Source organism: Myripristis murdjan, chromosome 23 (assembly GCF_902150065.1).
Source record: "Myripristis murdjan chromosome 23, fMyrMur1.1, whole genome shotgun sequence".
Lineage (NCBI taxonomy): Eukaryota > Metazoa > Chordata > Actinopteri > Holocentriformes > Holocentridae > Myripristis > Myripristis murdjan.
Window position 1 is genome coordinate 7,712,571 of NC_044002.1, and position 27,560 is coordinate 7,740,130.

Below are 27,560 nucleotides of genomic sequence, written 5' to 3' on the forward strand. Positions count from 1 at the left end.
TGAAATGAAAACAATAAACCTGATCCTCAGTTCATTGAAGATGAAGTTGGCTCAAAATTAGCCGGATGGCAGTGATGCATCAAAGAAAGATGGAGGCAGCAACAATTCCGCCTCCATTGAAATAACAATAGAACAAGATAAAACCAAAAGACACATATTCAAGGTTATATAATTAAAAAAAAAAAAATCTTAGAATGAACAGCAGTATATTCTAGGAGAGAAAATGTGTCCCACACGCAGCTAATTATGAATCATAACTTGTCATAATTTCAAGCATGAAGGGCATAAACGAATGAAAAAAAAAAGATCCATATTGTTTGTCATTTGATTCATTGATTCATTGATTTGTTCATTTATTGATTTGCCATGGTCACACTGTCACGGTGGCTCCTTTGATCTGAGCTGAAAATCAAGAGTTATCAGGAGAATCAAAAGTAGGCATGTACACTCCCCGCCCCTCGCCAGAACGCCAGCCAATCAACGTTAACCTACACACAGGAACGACCAATAGCGAAGCCCGTTGTTGGTGCGTTCGGTAACTAAGGACGGAGGACCAGATTTTATCTCAAGCGCGTCCACAAAAAAACATCCTCAGCCACAGGAGGCCGCCAGCTGGGACACCTTCCATAGCAACCGCGGATAAACATGAGTTACTACAGCATAAGGTGAGCTAAAACAGACGCAATACCCGCACGACGTGTTAGTATTTGTTCTACTTGGGCCAGCACTGAATGAAAAGCTAACTGAGGTGGCTAATGCTATTTTATGTCAAACTAACGTGAAGTGTCGCCCACTAACTCTTTAAAGGCACTGTTGCGTACAGTAGAGGCTCCGGCAGCTAATGCTAGCCTCTAACGGTAACAAGCTAGCTATAACGTTACATAGCTACACTCTTGGCACAGAAGCACAAACGGCAGTAAAAATAAGATGATATCTATATGGATTATTTCTTATATGACAAGTCAGGCGAGGAAGCGAAGGAGTCAGTGAACTATATCGCCTCATAAATTACTTAAAATTACAGTCGAACAATAGATATGGGATTTTTTTCCTAACCATAAGTTGGTAACGTTTGACTCTGAAGCATATTAACACACTGCTGCCAGTGCTTTGCTGTAATGTAGCTGTCTGATAAACAGGGTATCCAGCTTTGGGAAGTAACAGCAATCATCCCAGAGCCTCCAATCTGTTAAAGTACCGACATGAACTTCAATAAAATCCAGTATAAGAGAGAGATGTGATTTTTAATGATAAAACAGAACCAGATGAATGTGTGTAGACCATCTGTAACGCTTAGTTTTAGCTAAGGAACCAGCATTTCTTCCTTCCAGATCTTCACAGATTTGAAAGCCGCGTTTTTGCTGACCAATTTTCTCACTGTGTTTGGCAGCTTGAATGATTTAGTTGAGAACTTTAGAGTTTTCTGTTTGATGTGTTTTTTTCTCCCCTCGTATACATGTCGGGTCAAAATAATAACACCCACCCCTCCGCCCTTAAATAGTTTTGGAATATAGCTGGAGGCGACCACTCCATGTGTAACAAACATGCATCAAATTATCTGCATCAAACTCAACAGACAGATCATCATAACCATAGTCAGGGTATCTCTGACACTAATCTCCTAAAAGCATGTGACATCGAGGCTAAGGGCATAGAACAGCAAGGTTCATTATATTTCATGTCGGAACATGTCCTTTCTTTGCCTTTGTATATCCAGAAGTTGTCGCTGACGCTAACATCTCCTTTTTCTGTTGGTTTATTTCTTTAAAATATTTTATCTTCACCACCTCAGTAAGCCATAAAACTGTAGTCTTATGAAATGTGTGTCTTGTCTTGACTTAACAACACAGCAATATATGTTTATTTGTTACTGTATGTGACAAATAAATTCTCTTGAATCTTGAATGAATGAATAAACACAAGGGAATTCTGTGTGTACATGTATATGTGTGTGTGTGTGTGTGTGTGTGTGTGTGTGAGAGAGAAATTTACTTTTCTGATGCCTATAGTGCTCAGATTTTCTTTTTGTCAGTAATAGAGGTGTTCATTCATTTCTATATTTGCCATTGAGCTCATAGTTATTGCTGCTGTTGTACTGGACTGCATTTTATTCAGAGCTGTTTCTACTATTCTGTCTCCCCCTCATGTATATAAATAGGGAGGACAAAAAATGAGAAACACCTCTAAATATAATGTAGTCCAATACAAGACCTCTGCAAACTATAACCTCAATAATAAACACAGAATTAAATGTACACATTCACCACAATGTCAACAAAAATGTTATAAACTTTTTTAAAAGTTAGAATTTATGGAAGATTCAATACACAGCAAGTCCATGGAATTCACCTTAGCACACCGCACCATGGTGCTTCCTACAGCTCTCTTTTGAAGTCCTCTCTGATAGGCATAAGAACAGGTGGTGGGCCTTGGGGTCATGTGATCTTGATGTGCATTTTTTTTTTCCACAGAGTGCAAACAGAAGCTACCCTTGGCTATCTGGAGCACTGTTTAAGCCATAGGTCTGCTTTCATCCTGCTGTGAGATAAAAATCAGAAGTAGCTCCCACCCTTTCCTGTTCTACTGTTACAGCCCTCCTCTGATTTTTTTGATTTTATCTGCTTGCAGTCTACACATGTCATTCAAGGGCCAGCCAAATAAGGGAAAACAGTGTTCCTTGGCAATGAACTTCAAACGTTAGCCTATGTTGTTGAATTTCTGATCAACTTAAGACTGAACAATAAAAAATGGCTTGGCGTGTGATGAATTATTCTTCATTGTCTTTGTACTGCATCATCGCATGAGTAGTGCCAGTCAATACCAGTTGATTCCCGAGTTTGAAAATGACTTGCCTAAGATGAAAGCCTTGTGGTGTTCTTTTGTTAGACAGCTCACACACATTGCCATTTTTGCAAGGAAAACCTTTGGCTTTTGTGACTGTTCCCATTTGTCATGTTAGATAGTGTGAGCCACAATGTTGAACAGCACACCAGCTGTAATGCACGGTACTCTGAAGCTTAAACCCAACCAGATAGTTTGTGTAAAAAAATGATAATAATTATGATAAAAAAGACAACATTTCACAGATGGATGGCTCAGCAATTGTAACCCACCTTGGATGGTGACTTTAATTTCCTTCTCATTGTCTTTCTTCTAACCACATTGCAGTAACCATAGTGCAAACTTAGACACTGTCTCTGTCTTTCCCTGTGATTTTCTCCCAAAACACAGGGGGAAAAGACTCTTTCTGTCTTTCTCACAGGTTATCAGTGTTGTTGCGGCTTGCTGATGAGTCACTTTGCAGAATGTGGCAGCTTCAAACAGCCAAATCTGCTTTGAGAGCTGAACACAGCCGAGGAATGACCTTTATCATAACAGCGTTACAGCCCTAATGTCACACAAATGATTGCTTATAGGGGAATGCAGTGTTGAAAGAGAGCAGCTGATGAAGGTCCTGGTCCTGTGTAGCTAGGTGAGTGGAGCATAGCGCTGCCGGGGTTAGTCACTTCCCACAGGACCAGTCATGCTGTTATGGATGAAAGTACACTGAGCAAAATGATGATTGCAGTTACAAGGTAATGATAGCCAACATGGGCCCAGGTCTGCTCAGGCTTTTTGATTGCACAGCACTAATATCCAAGAGTGTGATTGTGGCTAGTTCCAAGGTGTAACTGGGTACTGTACAAACGTCTTCACACAATGTAGGCCTGGTGGAGAAAACTAGAAAGATTACTGTTACGCTCTGTGGTTTCCACAAGAGTTCGCAAGCAATTCCAGTTGTTCAGAAAATTCATCTGTGGTGTGTTAGAGTTGTTAGCACAGTTGGAACATGTAGTGCAGCAATCAATCATCATCTGGAACTACCCACTGTATAATGCGCCCTAGCACCCCAAAGGAACAGGTATGAACTAGAATTCAGTAGCTCAGCTTGTAGTTCAACATCTGAACATCATCTTTGTTCTGCATATTCAAGATGTGTATCAAATCGGTTAAATTTAAGAACAGTCTTGCTCAAGTCTAAATGGTTGGCCTCTGTGACAGTAAGGATGCCTGAGGTGTAATTTACTGTGGCTACTCAGTGCATTCCGATCACATACAGCCCACTTGGCTAGAGTAATCCACTCTGTTGCTCATGCAGCGAGAGATTGAGAAAACATCCATGGTATTTGTAATGAGCTTGCTCTTTCACCGTTTTGAATGCTACAGTAGTGCATACTGCATGCTGCTCTTGTTGACACTGTGTCCGTATAACATTTGAAGATAGATAGCCCTGCCATTCAGTCAGACATTAGTGCACATTTCATTAAATCTGACTGTAAACAAAGTAAGGCTCACTCTATAAGAGTTGTGGGTCAAGAGTGTGCGCCTCACTGGGACCCTTGGGGAGGTGGCATTATCAACACATGTAGCTCATTTCCATCATTTGTTTTGAGCATGGTAATTACTCCCTCAGGTGAATGATTCCCCTGCTTATCATCAGTTGGTTTGCATGCCATTTTACCTTCTTCCCACTGGACAAACACATACATACACACAAACACACACTTCACTTCTCTCTCCTTAATTTCTTGCACTCCTGTGAATAAGCACAGAAAAAGAACGTGAGGCTCTGGTATCCTAGCAACTGGGCTAAGGTCCCCCACGCTTGCCTTTTTTAGACAGGGTAATATGTAAGTTTCCATTTATTGATTTACCTATATCAAAAAAAAAAAAAAAAAAAAAATAGGAATATGCTGGAATATGCTATTCATACACTCACACTAAGTCATGCTGTAATGCTGCGTGGGCATGATTTTTCCGTGGCAATTTAGGCTATTTAAAGCTCATTGAATTCTAGCTGTTACTTATGACAGAGCTGAGTATCGTGTCTGGCGTCCCCTGTGGTTTGATATATGCTGTGTCCTTCCTATGAGTCAGAGGAAATGAGTTGTAGCTGATTGCTGAGTTTCTCAGAAAGTCTTTGGGCAGTTGTCGGGCAGTCTAATAAAGGAAACTTGGGCAATACCAACAAATTGAACTTTTGAGAAACTCTCCTGGCCAAAGAGGACGAGTGCCTGCCTTTCTAACTCTAACATGTCCAAACAGCCTACCGCTTTACATTTGATATGAGTCCTGTTGAGGGAATTTTTATGGATTGCTAATTCTGTTAAGGCTGATCTTGTGTTAAATCCCTGATGCAGTGTTTAGGCCTGTCAGTTTTATGCCTACTTCTAGCTGCATCCTTGTGCGTTGCCTGAAGTGTGGAGTCATGGCAACCGCTCCTACCCTCCGACCTCGGTCCGCCTCAGCAGTGAGTGTCACTCCCCTGGGTGGGACATAGCTACTCTTTCTCAGTGACATAATAGCAGAGGTCTTTGAGCCTGCAAGGCTCACTGCTTAGGTACGACTGCACAGTGACTCTGGGCTTCATAGTGAATGAATACCGTTAGGTTTGGACTAACATCCCCAAAGCAGCTTCCATGGACACTGTAAAGAATGGAGGAGCTCAGCCTGTCTACAGTCGCTGGTCGTACAGGTAGCTGCATAGACACACACACAGGCCCACACATATATGCTGTTGTCGGTGCTAAAAACAGTTGTGAGAGTGTTCTTTCTTTTGTGTGTCCTCTAACGGTTACTTTGCCAGCTGTAGTGTTAAGAGTTGGAGGGTTGAACTGACTTTTGCGGGACATACACACATTTTTGCTCGAGCTCTGCTAGTTGTACTGTTTTTTTGTGGCTTGCAGAGTGGCCTGTGCTAGGACAGAGGTCAGTTCCACTCTAACGTTTCCTCCAGGCTCTGCTCTGTCCCTCTGCTCAGCTGAATGGCTAACCAACTGTCAAGGATCTGCCTCTTGCTCATGTTTCTTCAGGTCGTTACTTATTCAGAGCATCAGGCTGTGACTATGGGCTGTAACAAGAGTGGTGATTTGTGTGTCGCACATACACAGGCTGGAAGCTGGCAGCTCAATTGGAACACTAACCAAGGATGTGCTCAGAATATTCATCCATGGGATTATGGACACGAAAGAGTTAGATAGCTGAAATGACTGCCTCCTCTTTGCATTTATGCCCCAGGAATGTGCAGACTAATGTTGGCATTGTGCCTGTGCAACTCTTAAAGCCTCAACTTTGTTTTCCTTTATCACTGATGTGGTTTGAGAAGTGTTAAGCTAAGCTTTTATTCAAGTCAGTGTGTATTTGCAAATATTAACCACCCTCCTTTTTAAAATATGAATTGGCACATTGACTTTTATGAGTATTTTTCAGTCTCTTGCTGATTAATCGTTTTTTCTCCCACAGGGAATAAGCGTTTAGTCTAATTGGATATCTTTTTATTTCCTCTACTGTCCAGGAAGTCTGTTATCTGTGGCAGAAATTAAGTTGTGCTAGTTCAACTTTCAAATTCGTTTTTGAAGTGAGGAAGGTCTATTTGTGGGAGCCTTTCATTAAATTGAACAACGGATGAAATGGGTTGCAGTCTGATAATGAGATCCCTCTGGTTAATGCTTCTCTAAATTTTAAAATAGCTTTGATAACGTCATCTGAAAGGAAGCTATTGGTCAGCTTGCTCTCTTTTCAATCATGAATGAAAGAGTTAGATTGCAGAAATGACTGATTTGAATCATGAATCAACCAGTGCTCTTCCGGACAGTGGTTGGGGAATTCTAACGTTTCTCCTTGTAATTTAGACGTTACACCCTAGCACACTATGTTGGCTTCTTGATGGATGAGAATGCTTTTGTTCCACGAGTTCTTGTCTTTGTGGCAAGTGCATATATAAGAAAAACACAACAGGCCTTAAAGAGAAAAGGGCACAAACCACACTGCCTATGTGTCTACATTAATATTTATATCCTGTCCGGTAGTAAATATTATGTTATTAAAATCACATCAGATGCTATTTCTTAGTCATACATAATACACATATCATAAAATTCATACCACTCAACACAAAGCACAGATGCCCACAACTTGATAGAATCCCCCACTGCTTGTCAGTCTGTAAATCTTTACAGCATAGTGCTAAGCGTGGTCTCCAATTACACTGGAGCTGACCAATTGGCTGCAGTTTTTTAATCAATGCCAATAGAGGTGTGCTGTTGACGGAGCAAAGATCCCCATGGTTACCTCAGTGAGACATTGGAAAGGGACAACAGCTCCATGTCCTTCTCTTGTCACCAAGGCTGTGACGGACTAATGAAACATTGATCACTCACAGCTGTGATGAGGCTGTGTATGCGTGTCCATGTTCATGTGTGTGTGTGTTAGTGTGTGGAACAGGTGTGGAAGAGGACATTTCCTTGCCCCTCAACAGATTGAAGTGTTCAGGATAATACTCTGAAGGATGTTATCTGCAGTTATACATACCTTGTCTAGATCTGTCCTCTGGCTTAATTCTGATCCTGTTTGAATTAATGTAAGGATTACTCTGGCCTATAAGACAACCCATGTCAGGCGTCAGTAGGGCTGGGTAGTATACTGATTTAATATTGATATTGTGACAAGAGGCGATATATCAAATGGGATTTTGGATGTCAGAGTATTGTGATATGGCATAAGTCTTGTCTTTTCCTGGTTTTAAAGGCAACGGTAAAGGGCTGCAATTGTCTGAACTTTATAGACCATTCAAGCTGTTCCGTCATTTGCCTCTACATGCTTTATCATCATATCTACAATACTAATCTCTTGTGTGTAAATATCTTATAAAGACCTCCATAGTTCAAACAATATTGTCACAATATCAATATTGGTGTGTTCATCCTTAGATAAATGTGATATTTGATTTTGTCTGTATTGCGTTGCCTTAGGAGACACACTTTGAGTTTCTTTCATTAAAGCTACCAATCAATTTGTAGTATAGTATGATGGAGAATAATACAAAAAAAACCTTGTTTTTAACTTGCTGGTACTATATTCTCTTACTTTCCACATATGCTTGTCCTGTGGTCGTGTTCCCTGAAGACCGTCCAGCTCTGCCAGCTTTTCCTCTAACTCAGCAACAAGGTAGGCTCCACTCCCCCCCTCGCAGCCACACACATATATCATTTTTTACAATGAATTAAATGTTCTATAAAATGAAAACAAGTGAAAAAATTGTGCAGATGGAGGTGTATCGTCTAGCAACACAGACAAAAGAAAACAAAATCAAATGATGTGCTAAACAAAACTGTTGTTATTGTAGATCCATAAAATGACCTCCAGTGTGTGAAATCAGGCATCATGGTTTTGGCTGTTTCATCGGTGATTGATGCTGTACTTTCTGAGCACACTAGGCTTCATTGTTTTGCTGTGGAGCCGTGGTAACTGCAAGATAAACTGGGGTCTGTTTGGAAAGAGACTGGTTGGTAAATTGGTCAGTCCTAAATTAAAAAACTCAGCTCCAGCGGCTTCAGCCAGGCCTTGCTGTTGAGCCTACCTGCACACCTTCCTCCCATCCCTTTCCTTATTGTCTTTAATGACAGTCCCGGACGTGTAATTAAAACCCACTGTCGTCCTCCACTCCTCAGTCCTTTTCCCTGCATGCCACCAGCACCTGTTCTGAGGTGCTGTAATGACATCCCTTGGGACCCGTCTGTTTGTCACTATCAACAGCAAGGGATACTCGGAGAAGGAGCTACCCATGATGACATGACACACTCTGAATCTGTGCTCCATAGCCAGTTTGGGGCCAGATGACTAATGCTGACATTGAGTGAACAGATCATGCCTAAAGCCCATGCTGGCTTGCAGATGATGATGGCAATTGTAACAGCGTGGGCTAAATGAGAGTGGAGCAGCATCAGTGATGCACGTGTGCGCTTCTAGATGCAAATGAGTTTCTTGTTGCCTCTTGGCATTTGGTAGCTGTCCTTCAAAGACGAGCTGTGATGTCAGCCCGCTTCAAGCTCGGCAACCCTTAAACCGTGTGTGTCATTGCCAGCGTTATTTCACACACTGGGACTGGTGGAGAGGCTATGAGATGTGGTGAGAGAGATAGAAAAGAGTGAGTGAGAATGAGTGAGTGGAAACCTGATGAGCTTCCTTGATCGAGAGATTGCGATTTAGATAGGCAGCGTGATTTGAAGAGGTCTCCTCCAGCATCTCTAATCCCTTCTATCAGAAAATCATTTCAGCCCAGCAGGATAGGTGATATTTAAAGATATAGCCTATTGGACAGAAAAATATGAGAGGTATGACAAGAAATGGGACTGGAGACCCCCCCATACACACACTTTGTCTGTCTATGAGCTTGACGTATGTGTTTGTGTGTGTACGTGTGTGACGTGCAGAGGTGGATCTCTGACTCGGAATAGATTCCTGCTGTTGCCCTTCTCTCTCTTCACTGTAGCTAAGCAACATGGGCCCACAGTCCCTTAACATAGGTGTCCAAGATAAATGCCCATTGGACCCAGACAGCAAGGCACTTGCTCAGCTGGGGATTTTTTTTTTCTTTCTTTTTTTCCTCTTTCTCTCACTGCCTTGCGATTACTCTCTCTGTGTTTTCTCTCACTTTCAGAGAGCTGCTCTAAATGTCTTGATGACAAGTCATGTTTCATCTGCAGACTCAATGTTACTGCCAGTTCAGGCTATTGATTTTCTATTGTATAATGAACCACCAGGCCAGAGAGTCACTACTCATTTAGATAGATTCTGTTTTTAGTATTGCTGATCTGTGCTTATTAGAGTTCTTGTAAGCCTCTCAACTTTAGATGTTTATGCTGAGACCATGGCTAAACCCTATTGATGCCCTATGTAAGGCAAAGGCATGATGAGGATGAGCCAGGGTTCGTCATCTCTGGGGTCCGTGTTATCAATAGCAGTGTTGCCCTCTAGTGGTATGATCTGGGAACTCACACTCAGTGCATATCCTCTAAAAATCCCAACTGAAGAGCTTCTTCTTCTTCTTTGTATCTCCTCAGTGGCCTGGAGGATGACAATGCCAGTCTTATGCAGCAGAAGCTGGAAAAGCAGGTGAGCAACCAAATTCATCTACACGATCTAGCTCTTCTAAATTCTACTTTTCTCTACAGCTGAAAATGTTATCACACTAAGCATTTGTATCAGGTGATTTTTGTCAGGTGAGTTTTGTTTTTGATTTTTGTTGATATGTGTAAAATCGCTATTTCTGTCAAGTCTTGTTCTTGAATGACAGTCATGTAAAGCAGTATCAAAGAAAATTGTTTTTCAGTCTTGCTAATTTTTCAGTCTTTAAATTGTTGAGTTTCTAATCAGCAGCTGCAGTGTGAGTGTATTGTGTTGAAAAGAAGTGTCTTTTTCCTTCCCAATTTGAGTTCAATTGGAGAATGTTTGAAAGAGTGTTTGCTGTGTGTGTTGGACAGCAAGGCTGCAGCTGAGGATTTTTCAGGCTCTGCAGCAAAATAATTGATGGAATTTTGAACAAAATGAATCATCCTAATGGTAAAAGCTAGGAAAATAAGGCTTGAATAACCAGAATAACTCTTCAAGGATTAGAGGAACTCAGATTACTCATTATTTAATGTTGTCAAGCTGGTTTTATCCTGATGCTGATATCATTTTATCACCCAGCACTGTAGATGTAGATGGCATGTTACCACAGGATATCATAATGTAGGATCAGGGCTGGCGCAAGTCTTTATGGGGCCCTAAACAGATGCACTATAATACTCAAGTGATACAGTAGTAAGCAGTGCACTGAATGTGGTGTACTGAAAAGTAACAGAATAAACCAGGAGCCAGGAGACAACACATTTACTATAAAGTTTACCACTTTAATTGCTTGTGGTTTGAAAAAATTTGCAGTGTGCATAGGTGCAGAACCAATCTTGAGGTGATAAGTTGAAAATGCCCTTGCCAGTTTTTCTCTCACCAAAATTCAGTGTAACTTTGGAGCAATATTTAGCCCCCTTGCCAACAACCAAACACAGCATACTGTCTAGTTTCATATGATACCAGTTACTTCACTCCCGTTTTAAAACTGAGCCCACTACTGAACATGATGCAGCCTCTCAAAGATTGATTCAGATTCAGATTCAGATTCGTAACAGAAAATTTTCTTCGACGTGGCTCAACATATAAAACATTAGACAATACACTGACTAGAAACGGTGACGCAACACAGATTTCTGAAAGCACACACAGTGTGTATAGATTCTTAAAAGCAAGTGCAAATAGTTTGTTAGGCCCGCTGGCAGGCCATCGGACTATTAACAGCCTTTTAGGGGCCCTCTGGTGGCCACGGGGCCCCTAAGTAGGCGCTTAGTTCCCTTATGTGTAGGGCCGGCCCCGTGTGGGATTCACAAAGATTGTACAAGGGTTACCAATGCAGGACATGGCAAAAGCATTTTACTGGATTGAGGACTGCCTCTGCTGGTCTCATGCCAGATCTTGGCATGAGACCAGAAAGAAAGGGCTAAGAAGACCTTGTGTTCTGCCACTCTGGTGCCACCCCGCCAAGGGGTGCCTGCTGTTGGCAAGACTTAGTTTCAACATGAGTGCAACTATGCAACTGAATGATTAATGCACTGGTTCTGAAATTCCCTGTTTTTCACCTGCACTGTCTTTTGGAATTTCAGTGCCTTTTTTCTCCCTCAGCTGAACTGTTTCCTTTTTTCAACCCATTACCTGACATAGCCCTTCCTCTGTCAGGCAGCAGTTCTGTCATCAGTCCTTCCTCCCAAGAGTCTTTGTGAGACGCCTTATCCCATCCCCAGCCGTGCTGTAGCGCTGCAGTGCACGTAGCTTTGATTTAAGCCGGGAGCCATATTCCACTATCTTTCAAACATTATACTGAGAGAAAAGGAGAGCCAGATTGGTGAGTTCAAAGAGAGAGACGGGGATAGTGCAGGGTGCCTGGCTCTGTGTGTCTGTGTGTCTGTGTGTGTGTGTGTGTGTGTGTGTGTGTGTGTGTGTGATGATGTGTCCCACAGTGGCTCAGCTGTGCCATGCACTGATTCAGCTGAGTCCAAACAGCCTCACTCAAATGTTCTTTGTCCTTACATAACATGTGCACCCAGACACACAGACATACACCCAACACACACATGCAGTTATGCCCCGAGGGTGGTCTGGCATTGGCTGTGTAAAAAACAAAACAAAAAACAATGGAAAAACTAGCCTTAAAGTACTCAGTGAAAACCATTCAAACAATATTACCACTGTGGAGCACTGTGACTGTGACCGTATCCTTCCTTAAGCTCTTCACCTCGCTCTTCATCTCTCTCTCTCTCTCTCTCTCTCTCTCTCTCTCTCTCTCTCTCTCTCTCTCTCTCTCTCTCTCTCTCTCTCTCTCTCTCTCTCTCCACCCCCTACTCTGAAGCTGTAGCACTAATGACTGCTGAATCAGTTCGCAACGGTGACCGCGCGTACACACACACACACACACACACACACACACACACTGTCACTCAACCTTTGGCTAAGAGACAGACTCCTTTTCTGTCGAAGCGGTGGACGACCCTATAGTGCAGAGGAGGCTGTTAGTTTATTGATCCTCAAACTCGGTTCCAGAGGAGGGAAGAAGGACAGGGACACGGAGCTATGACCAACAGTAGTGCTGCTCTGTGGCAGAGAGTGTAGCTTCATCTGGCCTCTGGGGGAATGGGACCTGGAGTATTTGTTTCATAAAGAAACTTGCACAGTTTGGATCCGCGCTTGTTCAGGGTGTCAATGGAACGGGTTGGTAACTTCTAATGTTTTCCTTCATATATTTTCATGGCTTAGTGAGGTTTTTTTTTATCTGTTTTAGGGAATCTTTTATGTGCCTTACACGGGTATCTGTCTTCCTGTTGGTCTGTTTTGTCCCTATAATCTCTCACTGGCATTATTGACAATGACATTATGATTTGTGTCTTGTAAATTTATTGGATTTCCTGCAACTTAATGCCATGCTTGCTTCTCCTTCTAACTTATCAGTGCATGTTGTGTGTGGGCACCTCAGCCCATCCTGGCATTTCTGTTATCAGGTCTGTAGCAAAGACACGCTTCCTCATACATGAATGTCTCCTCAAATCTATGTATGCTATGCTATTTACACTAGAGCACTTTCCTTGTGTTTTAAGTTCATGTTTTGGCTCACACAGGAAGGTGTGTGAAAGCCTGAATGGAGTCACATCCTGGTCTGAAAATGCCAAGTACCCAGTCTTTACAAAAGAATGGACTATTACAATGGACTGGCTTAAAATAGCCCTCTGTGGTCATAGTTAGGCAAGGAAGACAAAACATACTGGTCTGATTTTGCCGGTATGAAAAAGTCTTTAGGCCTACATCACAAAAAACATCCATTATTTGATGTCCAAGTTTGATATTTATTTCAAAAATTCTTACAACATGTAAAGTAGTCCAGTTTTGCTTTTTTCAACCGTATTTTGAAAAAGGCAGAATATTGCAGATCACTCTAGTGGTATCAAGAAAGATGAGACACAATATTGGTGATTTTTTTTTTTTTTTTTTTTTAATTGAGCATGGTAAAATTTTGTTATAAAATCTAGAGAGAATCCAAAACTGTACAAGAAGTCTTTCAGGCCAGAACAGTTTTCAAAATGAAGCACAGCCTTGAAATTTGATCATGAGCGAACTCTCTGGTGTTCATGTTCCATCACCATTGTTGTGCATGTTTATCAGTATTTTCAAATTCACTTAGCACATTAACACTAATGATGTTCATTATGATAATCCTGCTCGATGTTTTATTCATTTGTCGCTTTTATTTATAGCCACAAAGCGAGCCATATGCAAATCCTGGTCCTTAAAACAAAGTCTTTTGAAATGATAACGACTCTAGGTCCGGATGATGAATCTCCCAGACCTATTGTGCACTCAGGTTGTAAAGAACTAATGAATTCAGTAGAAACCTTTGTATTCCTTAAAAACTAATTTTCCTGCTATCCTCGGATCTTTTTTATTGTAGTGCTTTGTAGCTCTTCTATTGCTCATGATCATCCTCATGTCACAGGAATATAGTCTAAGTTATTATCAAAGCTGTGGCTCTGGGCTCTGCATTCATTTTGATTGGTTGTTTGTAATTTTGCTGATCTAAATATTTAACCAAATTCTACTATTGCACTCAGTGTAGGTCATTGTGTCAACTACATGCTTAAAATACAGTGAAATATGAATGTGTTCAGGTGCATCAACTGATGCTGCTGTGGTTGTAGTCAGAGGGTCGTGAGACAGATAGAGAGGGAGACATTTTTTCAGTGCTGGCACAATGACTGATGAGTTATGAAAGCTTTTTGTGCTGGCAAATACGAGACAAGGCCTCCTGGTCTCTTTTCCAGCTCACTAAACAGCATCACTAAACAGGACTTGTGCGTTCGGCGCGCTAATTAATGCACTTACGTAATCCACCGGCTGCTTTGACCACAGAGACTGGGGCTTGGGGGGCACTTGACAAAACACGGCCAGGGTGGATTTTCTTTCCTTAGTGGAGCCTCATTACAAAGCCATTATACTGTATACTAGACCGTACACCAATTCTGAATAGTCTTGGGGCACAAATACCAGTTTAGGAGTGGGAGAAAAAAGGGCTGTCTTATTCACATCACTGGTCTGTTTGTGATGGATCTGAGAGTGCAACTGTCAACTCCAATATGCCCACTGGCTCATTGTTGTCCCATATCGTCATGCTGTGGAGAGTTCAGGCATTCTTTGAAACAGAATACTGCATGGCACCAAACAAGACTCTCACAGCTCCCTAGATTGTAGTTTAGAGCTATTCAATAAACCCATTCATGGCACATGGTGTTTCAGCCTTGCTATGATTGTAAGCTTTTGTGATTCTTTCATTCAAAAGTTTGGGGTATTCTGTTATCTTTAAATAGGGTTTATTTTTTAGGTAGTTTTTTTTTTTTTTTTTTTTTTTTTTTTTCATTTTGTGTGTCACCGTATGAACCATCACCTGTATTGTACTTCAACTGTACTTCTACGCAATTTATCACCACAGTTATTTGAATAGAGCGTTTTCCAATATCCCATTCTTTGCAAGGATATTTTAAGGATGCAGTCTCCTCTTGTATCATCTGGTTCTAAACCTGGCCCACTTGATTCACTCATTTTATCATGAAGTCATGCAAGATTCACACTCTTGGCTAAGAGGCCTAGAAAAACTATAAATATTTTCTGTCCAAGGTTTGAAAAGCATGTTGTTGTGTGACTTAATGACTTGTCCAGATCAGGCCAGTTGTTCCACTCTGCTGAGGTCATCTTAAGCTCCAAGAGGCTGTTATATCCCCATTTATACCTTAACAGGAAGGTGGGAGGCAGAGAAGGAAGGGGGGAAGGAAGGCAAGGGGGGTTAGCAGTGAGGTGACAACAACGACCAAACGAAAGGATGATAATTTAAGCACAGGAACCACTTCCCATCATCATCGTAATACATTGTTGTCATGAGCACACTCCTTTGCTGTGGAGCACCAAAGACATGGACTAAGTCTATATGACAGCCAGAAGTCTTGTCAAAGATACCGGTCCTCGGTTTGATGAGGGAACAGTAAGGACATGTTGAATACAGTCTATCTCTGTTTGAACTTGGGTCTACTTGGGATTGAAGGTTGAATGTGGAGTGCTGGTTGTTACTTTGTTTGTAATCTTTATGTAAAAGCCGTTGAACTCTGTACTCTTTACTCTGATTATGGATACTCTGATGAAGGTACTCAACACTGTGGCATCACTATCATACCTATATACAGAATGAGCCCCCTCTTGGATATTATTGCAGTTAGTCATAGGAATTAGTCATAAGGGGAGAGTTAAAGCAGATTATTATTATCCTGTCACACTCTGTGTGTGTGCAGCTGTAGCTCGGAGACTTCATCTCTGGTGTTATCTTCCTGGCCAGTTGCAATACTTATTGATAGCACACTGCAGATGACGGGCTTCTCTGGGGACAGGGCAAATATGTAATGCTGTAACTCATGCTGTGGAACTGATCTCATATGGATTTATTCCTCTAGCAGGAGGGCTGGTAAGAAATGAGGACTGAGACAAAATGCAATTTTCCATGCTATCTCTATGTCAAGTCTCATCTAAGCACAGTATCAAACCTGCCAGGTGCTATGATGGTAGACCACAATAGTTAGGCAAGCCATGACCAAAGTGAAGATATTGTAATTTCTGGCTAATATAATCCCCAACCTTCATATGACATATAAAAGATCATAACATTTTGTAGTGCAGTGAAATCAACTAGTCTAGTATTTAAATGGCATGTAAACCTGTATACTCTTGGCCCTTGATAGCACAATTGGAGACCACTGACACATAGTGAATTTCTTCATCATTGCTGCTCCTGTGCTCACTCCACAGAGGGCACTGCTTGAACAGAAGCAGCGAAGGAAGCGTCAGGAGCCTCTGATGGTCCAACCCAACTCAGAGACCCGGCCCCGGCGCTCCAGGCCGCGGCGAAGTGAGGAGCAGGCCCCATTGGTGGAGTCCCGCCTCAGTATCACCAGTGATGTCATCATGGACGGTAAGGAAAACTGCTGCCAAATGTTGTCTTTTTGTAGCATCCACTGAGCTCAGCTCAGAGAGTGTAGTTGTTGTTAATACATGAAACCTCAGGGAAAATGACGTGTCACACAATTCTGCCTTTTTGTAGAAAAAGTGCTGCCTCGATTGTATTTTGTGATGGTAATATAAAGTGTGGGTGATGATGTGCGACACTTTGTTTATTTTGTAAAGTAGACATAAATGCATGCATGGCTTTGCTTAGGCTGGTTAGACATAGAGACAAAACACGGGTGGACAGGAAAAGGGACGTCTGCAGAATGAGTCTGACTAAAGTTAAATATATGGGGTCACACTCATTCCATAATCCATGATCAAAACAATTTGAGATTATTCTCCTTCAGCATGGGTATCGGAAGATGTATGGTAACAGAATTGTTTCTTTCAATTTGGTTCACTGATGCAATATTTTCATTACGAATACTTCACTGAGAACCTCAGTGGAGAGGATAGCCTTACAAGGAAAGTGGTGCCACAGTGGTGACAGGATAGTAACAGTATAGCTCTGGATAGTGCAGCATGGAAGACTGGAGCACTGTCTCACTGCAGATGCTGCTCATGCTGATTCATGAAAAATTAAAAGGAAAACTCAGCTCACCCCACTTTGTGCAATAGAACCAATCATGGCATGATAAGAAAAATACATGTCTGTAGTGGATGGGACAAGGTATAGAAGTTGCACACAGCAATGAAATATCGGACACTTAAGAGAAACTCATGAGGGCTTGCCTCTTACTCAACCACATTTCGGTCTGGCCTTCGGCAAATTGAACCAGAGTAGTTTTACAGCAAAGAGGCTGACTCAGGTCCAAATAAAACAGAGATGAGCTCACACACTTAGACAAGCAGTGCCAGCTCATTAGCACAAAATTAGCAACTTATAAAATGTGATTACATCCGACCGTTTTCCCTTGTTGTAGGTATTGATGGCCCAGCAGCTTTTTTAGGCTCCGAGGCCCCTGATCTGGGTACAAAAATCCAAATCCTGTCAGTGAGCCAATCCCAGTCCCAACCTCAGTCCCAACCTCAATCCCAACCTCAGTCCCAACAACAATCCCAATCCCAGTCCCCTGCTGCTGAAGAGCCTGAGAGAGATGGAGACACTGAGACGCTGCTGGAGCCTAAGACAGACATCCATGAATTGCTACAGAAACGAGGTTAGTCCTGCCAGAATTGCACCTGGGGCAGAGTGAACCTTGGCTGTATTAATGCACATTCTACATGGTTTAGGTTTATTTTACTCAGTGCATTTGTTGGTTTGACATTTTTTTGTATTTCACACGTCTTCATATACTTTACCTAACTTATTGACTCTGACTGCAATGATGCTACTCTACTAACACAGGTACAGTGTAGCATCAGAGACCCTGGCCAGTGTGCTGTTACTTGGCCTCAGTATCTGTGTCACATCCCCAGGGTGGTAAAAACAACAACTTGGTAGTGTAGCAGCGGTCAGTACGACATAGGGTGGAATTGGAAAGTGAGAGCAAAAAAAGGAGAGAAGTGGAGAGAAAATGGATAAAAATAGAGAAGAAAAGTAAAAGAGTGATAACAGTGGTGACGCAGGAGGAGGTCGAGCAGGGTATATTTTGGGTCAGGGTGACAGTCATTCAGCTGAAGTCTGAGAGCTCCAAAGCTTATTTATCCATTTTGTGTTCATGTCATAACGGCTCTTTTAAGTTGTTCAAAATTAGTAGCTGTTATAAAAAAAAAAGTCATTTCACAGGCCTAGAAGCTGAAGCACTCTGCTGCTGCAGTGTGCAGTAGGGAAGATTGATAGTTACTCAGTGAGAAATGGGTCATTTAATCATAGGCCAGGGCATCATTCATACTGCAGTGCTTAACTATGGCATCATTACAGCTGCTGCCACCTCCACTTTGAGGAATGTGATGTGTTCAAGTTTGGCTGATGCCACCAGCCACTTGGCAGGTGATTTTGAAGTTAATGAAAGATCTTTTGTGTTCAAACAAAAGTTTTGAAGGGGAAAAAATGCAGAGTGAGATGTGGAACTTCTGCAGTAACCCAACATAGGTAGAACAAAGATTAAATTTCTGCACAGTGAACATGATTTTGTAAACTTTCATTTTAACCGGAAATGAGTTTTTTCAATAATAAATAGGTATTTTATTCATCTGGACTTCAGGTCACATTACACAACACCAATATGCAGTATCATCGTGATTAGACTTTCTTCATAGACTGCCTTTGAACATTTTGACCAGGTATGACAAATAGAGACTGTATAGCTTATCCACCATCTAATTACCACACTAGGCTAAACTAATTATGGGTAAGCCTTACTGATATGTTTATAGCACATGAAATTTGGTGGCAAATTTAATTTTATAAAAGTGTCAAAAGGAGTCAAATCTGTGACTCACACTTTGTGAACTTTGTGATACTTGCTACTGCCAGAGGGGGAGTCATAGTGGGCAAATTGGGAAAATTATTGATTTCAGCTTTAAAACAAGAAAGGCATCTGAAACACTAATGTGTTTCTATTGACATAGCTAGAATGAAACTGAACTTTTAAATGGATAAAATCACTGTAAATGTGCCTTTTAACAGTACTGCATGATCAATTATTTATGTATTTATTTATTTATCCCAATGCTGATGATATGAAATTAATTGGCTTTTGCTCGAGTTTGAATGTAATTTTGGCTTGCTGGTCAAAATGCTGTTTTTTCCTGTCTTTTTCCTGGGCTACAGTATGAGGTGCCAAGGTATCAGACATCACTCTCCTTCTCAATAATGCAAAGCCTCATTGTTAAGTCTGCCCAGTTTAACACAGGGCTGCGTTTCAGCAGGTATTTTTGGCTCCCTGTCCTTGCATATTAGCCCGACCCTTAAGGAAACCAAGGGGATAGAAATGGGAGGAATTTTTGAGGCACATTCATATTTGATAACCACATTCAATCAAAATCTGTATTTTTGGCTGACTGCAGAATTTAATATTCTTCACATGCTGTGTGGTAATTATCATGCAGACGAGTGTCTTTTTGGTTTGATTTAGTAGCTTTGAGTCTGAGTGTTAAAAAAAAAGGTTGCTGGTTAGCCTATTATGAGTCCTCTGACATTTCCAGATGGCTGATTTAATAAGCGACTGGCCCGTACAACTTTGTTTGGGTGTTTTAATTGGAACCCTGGAGTCACTATTAGAGAGAAGCTAACATTTGCAATCTGTATTTCATGATGGCTCTTACTTTGGTATTGGGATCGCTACATCTCCAGGGTTCATCTCATGTGAATACCCCAGTATAAATATTGTGTTTGGCTGTGCTGTCTGTCTCATTATTCATTTTGCCCACCATCGGCATATGATATTGCTCTCCTAACTATCCGACTCTCTGGTTGTGCCTGCCCAGGACAGGTTAGACCACGTGAATGGCACAGAGGTCAGATAGGCACCTCGTCTGCCAAGGCGAAAACAGGTTCAGAGGGGACTGGTGGGCCAAAAGTCTCATGGTTGTTTTTCTCCAAGGCTAACACTAGTGTTTAGATTAGATTTATTAGGAAAGAGAAACCTTACTTCTACAGAAAGGTTTTCCTTGTATTTACCAATATGGAGAAATGTGTACTTTAAGTTTAGAACATACAGTCCTGTGTTCAAAAATGGGCAGAGGTGTTAATATGATTCTGGATTTATAATGCAATGACAAGATTCATACATTTGTGAAAGTAAATCATAAATAAACCCTTTAAATTGTCTCTTTCTTCTCTTGAAAAGGCAGTAACAAATTTCTATGTAAGAGGTTGAGTGCCCATATTTTACTCTGGGTCCTTTGAAACCCCAAAATAGAGCCTTTTGAGTCTTTTCACAGCAGCCACTTTGACATGAATAGCAGGTAAACACGTGTTACTAATGATATTAATTAAGATTATGTTCCATTTAGGTCCAACAGAGCCAGAGTCCTGCTTTTGTTCATGATGACTCACTGGAGAGTCTCTGCTATACTTTTAAATGGAACTGAACCTACATGAATGTCATTAGTAACCCCTGTGTTTATCCTGCTGTTTCATGTCAAAATGGCTGCTGTGAAAAAGGTCTCTCGTGTGAAGACAAAGGGCTCACTTGGAATCCCGTAATTAACGCGGGATTCAAACTTTTTCAGTGCATGTGGTCAAGGACAAATTAAATTGCACCCTCTGTGCAGCATCATTTTAACCCAGACCAAAACAATGAACACAATGAACATGAAGGCTTTGGAGAAAAGTAATGAAGTGTATTTGTTAAGTTTATTTTTATTTTTTCTTGATCTTTCAGCATGCCCTAAACCACCTATTCTTGGTGTTTGTCCTATAAACTGCCAAAAGAACTATTTCTTAAAGCCAAGCAGCTGTGAAAAAGCAGCTGCCAACCAATGGATGGAGGAACCCACAAAACTTAGTATTTATCAATATGACCTTAAAGAAAAACCTGACAGTTTGAAGGCATGTTGAGTTATGGACTGTAATCAACATCTTTATCAAAAGATGAATAGTTGGATAACAGTATTTATGTATCACACTTATTCATCTTAATTGTTGTATTATTATGACTTTTTTAAATTATCTGTTTTATTTATTCGTTATCTGTTTTTGTTCATTTTGCTGTTATTGTAATTTGATGGGTGATTTATACTAAAATCTAATAAAGATGTTAGATAAAGATGAAAAAAAAATATTAGGAAGACTCTGTGCAAATTACAAATTATACAGCAACAATAGCAGCATTATTATATAATCATCATTGCAAGTAACCACTTTGAAATTTCAAACAAAAAACATTTAACTTAAAAAACAAACCAGTGTTCACATTGTCCTTAATGTACATACCCTAAATCAGGGGTGTCAAACTGGTGCCTGCAGGTTTTCATTCCAACCGAAAACCCCACCAGGTGATTTCACTGATCACCCCACCTCCAACCAGAGAGAAGAGACTAATCAGTGAAATCACCTGTGGAGTTTTTGATTGGAATGAAAACCTGCAGCCTCTCTGCCCTCCATGGCACCAGTTTGACACCCCTGCCCTAAATACTGCAAAGCCCTAAGGAAACCCAGTTTCCCCTGCTCAGTGAAATGTTTCCACAGCAAGAGACTGCTGTCATTTCTTGACAGCACATTAAAATGTGCAGTAGTGACAGCCAAAAGTTACGTCCTGGCTGATAAATCCAATTATCAGTGCAGAGACGGAGATGTCCCAGGCTGTCCAGACTGGCTTCAGTCAGCTTGACCCATTTTACTGTCTGCACAACCGCATGACCACACTGAACTTTCTCTTCACAACCACGGATGGAGACCATGGACGGGATTTTAGTTTCATTTTTTGACACCATCTTCACAAACTGAAATTGTTGTGGAAAAAGATGGACAGGTTATGAACTTAACATGTGGTCAGTGACCAAAGTTGCCCTTTGTGGAGGAGTGGATACTGAGGAGGGCCTAACTGAATAATCTTGTCTTTGTTCTCTGGAGCCAGCAGACCAGTGCCTCAGTTAGTTTCACAGAGCCTCAAGCTTTCATTTCTCCTCTTTTGCTGTAATAGATCTGAAATCTGCCTGGCACATGAAAAAGAAATACACCTCAGAATGTTTCAAAGAAACATAAAAGAGACTGATTTTAACTGTAAAATGGAGTATTTCGGCTCGAGCATTGCTGAGATATTGCATCAGCTCCCGAGAAATTAGTTGTCATACATCAAAGGCCATTAGATGAAGCAAAACAACTGTAAAAGGGAAGCTCTTTTTGCTTGAAGCCACTTTTTTTTCTTCAAAAACTAAAGAAACACATGGGAAAATGAAACAGAGATTCATTTGGAGTTGGGGTATGCACAAGCCCTTGGGGATTACTTTTCCTCTCCTGTCTTGTGTGAATGAGCTTGTGAGTTTAGAACAGTGAAGGCACTCATCACTAAAGCTCTCTCGCACCTCCACCTCGCCAGGTCTGTCCGGCAGTATGAACTATGATGAAGCCAGTGACGATGAGGAAGACGTGGAGGAAGAACGGACACGCTCTCTGTCCCCGAACACAGACACCACCAGGCCTGCGTCTGCCACCAGCGGCAAGTTCAATTCAGTGCGTAGCCCCGAAGTATTCCCTCACCAGCATCCTTCTAACCTGCCACGCTCAACCACACTCATTTTCTTATACACTATATTGTGTATAGCAGCAATTATCTGAGAAAAGTGTGTGTTCATTCTGTCAAGGAGCTGGCGACCACGGGGTCACCCACTGCAGAGAGCTCGCTAGTAGATGTGGACAACCTAGAGGAGTTCGTCTTGCGTCCCGCTCCACGAGGTGTCACTGTCAAGTGCCGCATCACACGGGACAAGAAGGGCATGGACCGCGGCCTCTACCCCACCTACTTCATGCACATGGAGAGAGAGGACGGCAGGAGGGTAAGTGCAGGCTATAGGACTGCAGCATTGTTTGAGACATCCAAAAAAAATCAGAATAGGGTACCCAACTTGTGTATGTGGTTTTATTTTTATTATAATTTGTTTTATAATACATTTAAAGGGACTCAACTAGACTCAACCAACGAAAAATGTTAAATAACAACAAATTGTGATGGTTAATTCTACATGGTTGGCATCATCAGCCTGATTCACTGAAAATTACGTTTATTCCACGTTTTTTGTCAGCTGAGTCTAAATGGTCCTTACTTCAATCGACCTTCAGGTTTGCATGATGCACCTTTTACACAAAAAAAATAGTGAAACTGGATATCTCATGTCCATGGAAACTAGTCTGTGAAGCACTGCACCACCATGACCAACTTTTATTATAGCTTTATCAGCGATTTAGTGGGTCTGGAACATTTCTTTCTAGCGCTTCTTCCAAATTGTTATTGATATGGTAAGAGGGCATATATTCATTTGGCATATGAGCCAAAACATAATCAGGCCAAAGAATTAATTACATCTCAGCAGTGCCATCTCACCTTAGTAGCACAGGCTTGATGATTAAATGCTTTTTGCTCTCTCTCTCTCTCTCTTTCTTTTGCTCTCTCTCTCAGGTGTTTCTGTTGGCAGGAAGAAAGAGGAAGAAGAGCAAGACATCCAACTACCTTATCTCGGTCGACGCCACTGATCTGTCGCGAGAGGGAGAGAGTTTCATGGGTAAATTAAGGTAGAATCGATTTTTTTCCTGTTTGATCTATTTGGAAATTCACATATCAGTCTTAAAATGTCTATTGTTGATAATATTCATGGGTTATCTTTTTAATAAGGTCATGCCAGCATCTAGTTAAATCCTGTTGAAATTGTCCTGAGCCTTCAGGGGGTTGAGGGTGGATTTAGGGCATGTGGAAAAAATGTTGCCAACCTCCATTTTGTGCTGATAATATAGTGTTTCACAAAGTATTTACCTCCCATCCACCTTGCAGCTTCTCCCACTGTCTTTAGTGTATTTAACGTGTTGGCAGTTTGGAAAAAAAAAGTGGAAAAGTGTGAACATGCCACTGCTGTTGTGTGCTCTGACAGGTCCAACCTGATGGGCACGAAATTCACAGTGTACGACAACGGCACCAACCCCTGCAAAAACCCTGGGGCACTGCTGGAAGAGAGCAATACGCGACAAGAGCTGGCTGCCATCTGCTATGTGAGTGAAAGACAGACACGCACACAGGCATCGTGGTCGCTTTGTCCCCTTTATATTCATTTGATTCTCATGAAATTTGCCATGGTTTCTGTTTGGCAGGAAACCAATGTGCTGGGATTCAAAGGTCCGCGCAAGATGACAGTGATCATCCCTGGCATGAACATGAACTTTGAAAGAGTCCCTGTACGGCCGAGCAATGTGAGTCTTTTCTTCCTGGAATCAAGTAGCACTTTACCGCCTAGTGCAGTGAAGGCATGTCTCTGAAACAGTGCTGTGCTGCAGCAGATGTTGTGTGTTTAGTGTGACTTTATCTGTGTGGGCACGTGCCAGTGCAGCAGCTCAATTACTTCTATATGTTTTTAAATTTAACCTTTTAAAATAATTCAAGTGGACTAAAAGGCAGTACCATCATATTTTGATAGATAGTGTGCAGTAAGTCACTGTGGACAAGAGTGTCTGCTAAATGGCAAAAGGTAAACGTAGCATGTTTGCATTACAGGAGCAAGAGAGCCTGCTGAGTAAATGGCAGAACCACTCAATGGACAATCTGATCGAGCTGCACAACAAGGCCCCTGTGTGGAACGATGACACCCAGTCATATGTGCTGAACTTCCATGGCCGTGTTACCCAGGCTTCAGTCAAGAACTTTCAGATTGTTCACGACAATGACCGTAAGTCTCTCTCTCTCTCTTTCTTTCTCTGTCTGCTACCGCTTACAAAAGAAATACAAGGACACGTTGTCATGATTAGATGAAAACCAAAGTAGTCAGAGCTGTGTTGCTTTTTGCACCACAGATGTTTGACTTTCTGTAGGTGGCGCTCTTGTCTCTTCAGTCATGGTGGCTTTGGCTGCTTAGAACAACCTAGTTCTTGGATTATTTCCAAGCAAGCTTCTGTTGTTGTTAATCCTGGAAACTCGTGCATCACAAATAGCTGTGGTGTTATATCAGTTGGTGATAGTGTAACAAAACCAACATTTATTTATATGTTAATGTCCTGGATTATGACTTAGAGCAATTGGATAAATACCTGTATGTGGGATTGAGCTGTCAGTGGTTTTCAGCCGCCTGGGGATGCTATGTGAAATGATGGCATGACAGCAGTGCTCCACAATATATAGGCCGAACACATGAAAACAGTCAAAATTGCATAGAGTAGAGGACAAAGTAAAAAGTCTTGTTCCAGAATAATTGCTCCAAAAGGGAATAGCCTGATAACAAATGAGCATTTGTTGTCACTTGGTTTATTCCCTGTTACATTTACACATATTTCCTGGCCTGCTTATGCTTTCATTAGTTTGACACATACACTAATATCTCTGTTAACCCCTCTCCCCTTCCAGCTGATTACATCGTCATGCAGTTTGGCAGAGTGGCAGAAGACATCTTCACCTTGGACTATAACTATCCCATGTGTGCTCTTCAAGCCTTTGCCATCGGTCTGTCAAGCTTTGACAGCAAGTTGGCGTGCGAGTGAACCACCACAGGTTTGCCATACCTGACTCCCCCCACCACCACCACCACCACCACCACCCGCTATCCCGCCTCCCCTCAAATCTCTTCTCATGGGACCAATTGAAATCACTGCACACATGCTGTAGACACATTTCCCAACAGGTAAACCCTCTGCTGAGGACTAAACGTATCTACATCGTCATACCTGGACGTTTGCCTGGCCATAGTCACCAGCAAATCTGCCTCAGAGGAAAACCATGTACAGTAGTTGCCCGTGACCCTTGACATCTTCCCTCACCATCATCACTGACACAGCTTCTCATTGGACTCACAATGGTGACACAAAGGGGGTACAATACTGAGCCAAGGGCAGCAGGATATTAGGCAATGTTGGTGCTCCCTGTAAATGAATTATGTTCAGCAATCATTCCCTGAAACTTTATCATCAAAACTCCTGTTATAAATTTATTTCAAAGTGGTTATTTTAATGTGGCTTAGCCCTTACATTTTTCTGTGTGCATACACGCATACAAAATAAAAGGGAAAAAAAGACACAAAGAAAAACAGACTGCTTTCCTATGTATTTCATTTGTGCGAGACAGGCCCTTCTAAAGGAAATCTGTTGCAATGAGAGCCTTTCATCTTATGATTTACTGCCCCCCAGCCATCGTTTAAAAAGCAGTGAGACATGTACTAACGATGCCTTTTCTGTCGCTTCTGTTGCCTTTAAATTTGATTTCACCCATGATGCCTTTTCTGTTGCTTTTGTTGCCTTTAAATTTGATTTCACTCGGTCTTTCCTTAGTCACTTTTAAACCATATGGTTCCATCTGGCATCTACTTACCACTGATGTTGAAATCATGTTCATCCAGTAACACACACCACCCCCTCTCCCGTTTGCTCGTGTGGAAAGTGCATTACTCAGAATAGGATATGTCTTGTTTTTGTGTTTCAGTGAACCATTGTAATTTTTTTTTATCATGTGATATTGTGATTTTCTTTGTGTCTTACCAGTTGGATTGTCAAGTAAGAGCAAGCATAAAAGCAAGAGTTGCACAGTTAGACTGAAAAAAGGGATTCTTAAACAAATTCCTTCATTATTGTTTGATTTCTCAAAATGGTGTTTAAGCATCATAAAATACTGACAAAATGTCATTTTAAGACATGAACTATCAAAATATTGGAAATAATGGCTGACAGTAGCATTGATATGCTCTGTGCAGACATTTCCACAGAGGAACTTCATAGTCTGAGATTATCTTAATCTACACTTAATGTACAAAACATTAGAAATATCTTCCTCTAATTGAGTTGCAGTCTGTTTTGCACAGTCCACATCTCAGTTGTCTCAAAGCCTAAAAGTTCTTCTCTAACTCCTCTGCTTTTCAATTGAATAAGGGATATCAAGAAGGGATAGCAGCTCTTACCTGGATTCACCTCATTGTACCTCATTAGAGGAGGAAGTGTCTATAATATTTTGTACATTCAGTATTTGTAAATCTGAACATTTATGTGAAAATGTTTCTGTTTTATATAAACATGTCCTCAGATTTAAGGTCGCTGCAGAGCTATGGTTAATTAAATTTGAGGGGCAGTCATTTCAATACACTCTGACAACCTTGGTCCTATTAAAGAATAAGGATTTTGAATGGGACGTCCCACTCAGGATGCTTGAGCAGGGTTTCTCCCTCATATAATGGTCTGTCAAAGCCCTAAATCAATGGCAATTCTCTTTATCGTGCAAAATGCAAATGCTCGTTTATTTTTAAAATAATGCATCATGTTTAGAATATTTAAAAAAGGAAAATGTGTGCCAGCATTCAATGGAAGTTATGTTTTATATGTAACTTGGAACGACAGAAGAAAGTGTGTGCTCGAGTTCTGAAGAAGAAAAACGGTTTATATAAAATATTTTGAAATATCGGATATGCTTTTACTATAGAGACTTTGGAAATTACATTCCACTCTGACGTTTTGGAGATATGATATCACAAATGTGGCTGTATTTCAATAAATGAAAACACTATAAATGGATACTCAGACTTGTTTATCACTTTAAGATACTGAAAGATGA

At 41.3% G+C, this 27,560-nt stretch overlaps 1 protein-coding gene across 3 annotated transcripts; it reads left to right on the plus strand.

The window, feature by feature from the left end:
* The first annotated feature begins 554 nt into the window (after positions 1 to 554).
* tulp3 (TUB like protein 3) lies at positions 555 to 27,520 on the plus strand. 3 transcript variants are annotated; one of them, XM_030045803.1, is made up of 12 exons: positions 555 to 665; positions 7,945 to 7,986; positions 9,882 to 9,933; positions 16,246 to 16,408; positions 17,367 to 17,603; positions 22,371 to 22,504; positions 22,636 to 22,827; positions 23,448 to 23,560; positions 23,914 to 24,031; positions 24,131 to 24,229; positions 24,531 to 24,702; positions 25,374 to 27,520. In XM_030045803.1, exons 1-12 carry the CDS (start codon positions 646 to 648, stop codon positions 25,505 to 25,507), a joined length of 1,476 nt encoding a protein of 491 aa, XP_029901663.1. In that variant the 5' UTR covers positions 555 to 645; the 3' UTR covers positions 25,508 to 27,520. The 3 variants fall into 3 exon arrangements, with proteins under 3 accessions (XP_029901663.1, XP_029901662.1, XP_029901664.1); XM_030045802.1 differs by lacking the exon at positions 555 to 665 and adding an exon at positions 4,781 to 5,515; XM_030045804.1 differs by lacking the exons at positions 555 to 665; positions 7,945 to 7,986; positions 9,882 to 9,933 and adding an exon at positions 12,277 to 12,618.
* The last annotated feature ends 40 nt before the right edge of the window (positions 27,521 to 27,560 follow it).

Bases quoted from the DNA above. Each gene is read 5' to 3' on its own strand.
- tulp3 (XM_030045802.1), top strand. From the start codon at position 5,460: ATGGACACTGTAAAGAATGGAGGAGCTCAGCCTGTCTACAGTCGCTGG. The intron at 5,516-7,944 runs GTAGCTGCATAG...TGTTCCCTGAAG, and splicing joins TACAGTCGCTGGTCGTACAG to ACCGTCCAGCTCTGCCAGCT. The intron at 17,604-22,370 runs GTTAGTCCTGCC...CCACCTCGCCAG, and splicing joins TGAATTGCTACAGAAACGAG to GTCTGTCCGGCAGTATGAAC.